This window comes from Capsicum annuum, unplaced genomic scaffold (assembly GCF_002878395.1).
Source record: "Capsicum annuum cultivar UCD-10X-F1 unplaced genomic scaffold, UCD10Xv1.1 ctg68184, whole genome shotgun sequence".
Taxonomy (NCBI): Eukaryota; Viridiplantae; Streptophyta; class Magnoliopsida; order Solanales; family Solanaceae; genus Capsicum; species Capsicum annuum.
Genome location: NW_025877697.1, coordinates 1 through 5,478, shown reverse-complemented (window position 1 = coordinate 5,478; position 5,478 = coordinate 1). Strand labels below are relative to the sequence as shown.

General features: G+C 37.0%; 1 protein-coding gene, 1 non-coding gene and 1 pseudogene across 2 annotated transcripts; 2 read left to right on the top strand and 1 right to left on the bottom strand.

Annotated features, from left to right (window-relative positions):
- The first annotated feature begins 723 nt into the window (after positions 1-723).
- LOC124893991 lies at positions 724-3,019 on the top strand (annotated as a pseudogene).
- Positions 3,020-3,517: 498 nt separating this feature from the next.
- Positions 3,518-3,591, top strand: TRNAM-CAU. Its single transcript has one exon. It is a non-coding gene; the product is annotated as a tRNA-Met (tRNA).
- A 1,408-nt stretch (positions 3,592-4,999) lies between these two features.
- LOC124893990 (photosystem II CP43 reaction center protein-like) lies at positions 5,000-5,428 on the bottom strand. The gene has a single exon (XM_047404785.1). The coding sequence runs from the start codon at positions 5,426-5,428 to the stop codon at positions 5,000-5,002; it is 429 nt and encodes a 142-aa protein (XP_047260741.1).
- Positions 5,429-5,478: the final 50 nt, after the last annotated feature.

The following is a 5,478-nucleotide window of genomic DNA, read 5'->3' as shown; positions in this document are numbered from 1 at the left end:
GTTCAGATCATTTTAATAATAATAAGTTTGATCTGTTTTACCGAGAAGGTCTACGGTTCAAGTCCGTATAACCCTATAAAATAAAATAAAATAAAAATGAAAAAAAAATGTATAATTTTCATTTCTTCATTATTATTTCTTGCTTGTAACTAAGTGAAATTCAACTATTCCTATAAGTTTACTCACGACAATCGTTTAAGTTTAAGAAAATGAAAGAAAAAACACATATCAATGGATCCAATCGATATTTATTTTTTCAATTGCAGATAAACAAACCAACCTTTCATCATTAATCTTCGGAGGCGAATTACATATTTATATCCATAATAAAAGAATTAGTGAGACCCCCTTTCTTTTGATATCCCCAATCTTATTGAATTTTGGAAGTCAAATCATTTCACGGGCCTGGTGAAATGAAAAACTAAGAGAAAAATTCACTTGGATTTAGGAAGGGACTACTGTATTTGTGTACAAGCTAAAGTTTTTTTGAAAAACGAATATCTTTGGTCACTTTCATTATCAAATAGGCTTTTCCTTCGTATACCTTACTTACCTCGACCTAGCGAAGCACAACACAAAAAAGGTAGTCTTCTTTTTCTGTGTTCAACCAAGAAAAACCCCTCTACCTAGATTTGAATCCTAATACTATTATTAAATAATAATAAAATAATAAAAGGAATATACCAACACAAGATCTTCTAAATCTTGAGATGAAAGTTCCTATGGAGGATTTGAAAAGCATTATGGCATTACGATTTCCAAGGTTTAGCCAAGGCTTAGCTCAGGATCCCACTACTCGTCGTATTTGGTTTGGTATTGCTACCGCACATGACTTCGAGAGTCATGATGATATTACTGAGGAACGTCTTTATCATAATATGTTTGCTTCTCACTTCGGTCAATTAGCAATAATTTTTCTGTGGACTTTTGAAAATCTGTTTCATGTAGCTTGGAAAGGAAATTTTGAGTCGTGGGTACAGGACCCTTTACATGTAAGACCTATTGCTCATGCAATTTGGGATCCTCATTTTGGTCAACCGGCCGTGGAAGCTTTTACTCGAGGGGGTGCTCTTGGCCCAGTGAATATCTCTTATTCTTGTGTTTATCAGTGGTGGTATACAATCGGTTTAAGCACTAATCAAGATCTTTATACTGGCGCTCTTTTTCTATTATTTCTTTCTGCTATATCCTTAATAGCAGGTTAGTTACACCTACAACTGAAATGGAAACCGAGCATTTCGTGGTTTAAAAATGCCGAATCTCGTCTGAATCATCATTTTTCAGGACTTTTTGGCGTAAGTTCCTTGGCTTGGACAGGGCATTTAGTCCATGTTTCTATTCCTGCATCCAGAGGGGAGTACGTTCGGTGGAATAATTTCTTAGATGTATTACCGCATCCCCAAGGGTTAGGCCCACTTTTTATAGGTCAATGGAATCTTTATGCTCAAAACGCCGATTCAAGTAGTCATTTATTTGATACCGCCCAAGGGGCGGGAATTGCCATTCTAACTCTTCTCGGGGGATTCCATCTACAAATGCAAAGTTTATGTTTGACTGATATTGCCCATCACCATTTAGCTATTGCATTTATTTTTCTCGTTGCTGGTCATATGTATAGAACCAATTTCGGGATTGGGCACAGTATGAAAGATCTTTTAGATGCACATATTCCTCCGGGGGGGCGATTGGTGCGTGGACATAAGGGTCTTTATGACACAATCAACAATTCGCTTCATTTTCAATTAGGCCTTGCTCTAGCTTCTTTAGGGGTTATTAATTCTTTGGTAGCTCAACATATGTACTCTTTACCTGCTTATGCATTCATAGCACAGGACTTCACTACTCAAGCTGCATTGTATACCAACCACCAATATATCACAGGATTCATCATGACAGGAGCTTTTGCTCATAGAGCTATATTTTTCATTAGAGATTTCAATCTAGAGCAAAATGAAGATAATGTATTGGCAAGAATGTTAGATCATAAAGAAGATATCATATCTCATTTAAGTTGGGCTAGCCTCTTTCTAGGATTCCATACCCTAGGACTTTATGTTTATAATGATGTCATGCTTGCCTTTGGCACTCCGGAAAAGCAAATATTGATTGAACCTATGTTTTCTCAATGGATACAATCCGCTCATGGTAAAACTTTATATGGGTTTGATGTACTTTTATCGTCAATGAGTGGCCCAGCATTCAATGCGGGTCGAAGCATCTGGTTTTCGGTTTGGTTAAATGCTGTTAATAAAAGTAGTAATTCATTATTCTTAACAATAGGTCCTGGAGACTTTTTAGTTCATCATGCTATTGGTCTTGGTTTACATACAACTACATTGATCTTAGTAAAAGGTGCTTTAGATGCACGTGGTTCCAAGTTAATGCCAGATAAAAAGGATTTCGATTATAGTTTTCCATGCGATGGCCCAGGACGAGGTGGTACTTGTGATATTTCGGCATGGGACGCGTTTTATTTGGCAGTTTTTTGGATGTTAAATACTATTGGATGGGTTACTTTTTATTGGCATTGGAAGCACAACACATTATGGCAGGGTAACGTTTCACAGTTTAATGAATCTTCCACTTATTTGATGGGCTGGTTAAGGGATTATTTATGGTTAAACTCTTCACAGCTTATCAATGGATATAACCCTTTTGGTATGAATGGTTTATCGGTTTGGGCATGGATGTTCTTATTTGGACATCTTGTTTGGGCTACTGGATTTATGTTCTTAATTTCTTGGCATGGATATTGGCAAGAATTGATTGAAACTTTAGCATGGGCTCATGAACGCACACCTTTGGCCAATTTGATTCGCTGGAGAGATAAACCAGTGGCCCTTTCCATTGTAAAAGCAAGATTGGTTGGATTAGCTCACTTTTCTGTAGGTTATATATTCACTTATGCAGCTTTCTTGATTGCCTCTACGTCGGGTAAATTTGGTTAATTAATGTGTGTATCCGCGATAATCTTATTTATTTCAACGGAGAGGGGGTCCACCTTCTTCTATTTCTACATCTAGGATTCAACTTTTATCATGGATACTAATAGGAATTTAATTATTATGGCAAAGAAAAGTTTGATTCAGAGGGAGAAGAAGAGGCAAATATTGGAACAGAAATATCATTTGATTCATTGATCCTCAAAAAAAGAAATAAGCAAGGTTCCATCGTTTAGTGACAAATGGGAAATTTATGGAAAGTTACAATCCCTACCAGGGAATGGTGCACCTACATGCCTTCATCAACGTTGTTTTTTGACTGGAAGGCAGAGAGCTAACTATCGAGATTTTGGACTATTTGGACACATACTTCGTGAAATGGTTTATGCATATTTGTTGCCAGGAGCAACAAGATCAAGTTGGTAAGGATTAATGCTTCATTTCTATTTCTATGGTCGATGATCATAGAAGCCCCTTTACCATTCTGTATAAATGGGCTATTCTATTTGTATAGATAGGGTGGAGGGGTGCATTTTATCCTTGTTTATCTATTAGTTTTCAGTTCTTATCTTCGGTGCGGGGTAGAGCAGTTTGGTAGCTCGCAAGGCTCATAACCTTGAGGTCACGGGTTCAAATCCTGTCTCCGTAACATCTTGTTTTTCCAAACTATTTTAGGGTTGACTCTGGTAACTAGTAATTAATTCCCGCCTTTCGCTTTTTGGGGGTGGAAGGCAAAAGAAAACGTAGGGGAGAGATAGAATCACTACACTATCACGGCCAACTATACCAAATCCTTAATTTAAGGATATATTTAATGCTATTTATGAAATTAAATAATAAATATTAAAAAAATTACTTTATCTTGGATCTTGGGCGGATAGCGGGAATCGAACCCGCATCTTCTCCTTGGTAAAGAGAAATTTTACCATTCGACCATATCCACATTTTTTTGTTCTTGATACACAATATGTACCCACATATATGCTATATAATCGGATCTTATTTGTGCAGTGCCGGGACACATATTCTCTTCGGAACGATTCCAATTATTTTTTTAATTGTATTCTTTTTATTCAAGAAGTTTGACCCCCCTCTAATTTTTGTGTTTTCTTTATTTGATTTGCATTTTCTTTAGGGACTTAGATTCAAATTTAATGTGTCCCACAACCAACAAAAATTAGGGGGTATTTTGGTTCTGCGACGAATAGGTTCAAGAGATGAGAGAATTAAGGATACCCACCAGAAAGACTAATCCAATCCATAAGGATGTACCAGAAAATACAACATTTTTGTTACTTGACCAGCCATCAGGAGAAGCAAACACAATGGGTACACTAATCAACAAGATTAATGAAGTAGCAATTAATGCAAAAACAGCCAATTGGAAAGCAAGAGTCATGCTTTTAATCCTCCAAACTACCAACAAATGAACTATATACCATTTGATCCCTCTATCAGCCAAAAATTATTAATTGTGATAAAATATGTCATTGAGGGATTTTACTTTATCATGAATCCATTGATTCTATATGACTTATTACTGCTCCCCTTTTCGCACTTTATTTGTACATGGAGTGGGGCGGAGAGAGGAGGGAAATGGAATTTTATCTTTTATTTCACAAATGGGCATGCTAGATCATATATCTATATACGGATAGATAGATCGACCGGTGGGTTCGCACCTGAGATCTTTCTATAGATAGTGGGGGTATTATAGCCATGTTCTATTTGGAGGAATAAAATAAAAATAGTCTTTTGGAGAGATGGCTGAGTGGTTGATAGCCCCGGTCTTGAAAAATGGTATAGTTTTGAACAAAGAACTATCGAGGGTTCGAATCCCTCTCTTTTCTTTTTTGCTAATTGAATAGATTTTTTTGTTTAGTGGTTTTGCCCAATCTACTATCCAAAAGAAAGGGGAATGGCTAGGCTATCCCACCTAGCCAAGCCAGAAAAATAGATTCGATATAAATTAGATAAAATGAGTTGAAAAAAAAGAAGAAAAAAGGAATACTTAAGCTGATTCCAAGATGAATGATTGAATAAAAGTGATTTGTACTTCATTCAAGCATTGGATCTCCTTTCTTATCACAATTAAGAGGGGTCATGAAAAGAACAGGTTCAAGGTCACGATCAATTCCTTTTTCAAATCTTGCTGCAGCTGCACGAGCCCTTCCCGCGTACCATAAATGACCTACGAAGAAGAAGAATCCTAGAACAAAATGAGAGGTAGCTAACCAACTTCTAGGAGAGACATAATTGGCTGCATTGATCTTGGTAGCTACACCACCTACGGAATTTAAAGAACCTAAAGGAGCATGAGTCATATATTCCGCGGAACGCCGTTCCTGACAAAGTTGTATGTCTTTTTTCAACCTACTCAAGTCTAACCCATTTGGACCCCTTAGAGGCTCTAACCATGGAGCACACAGCTCCCAAAAACACATAGTTTCTCCTCCAAAAATGACTTCTCTGGTTGGGGAACGCATTATATATTTACCTAAACCAGTAGGTCCTTGAGCGGATCCCACGTTAGCCC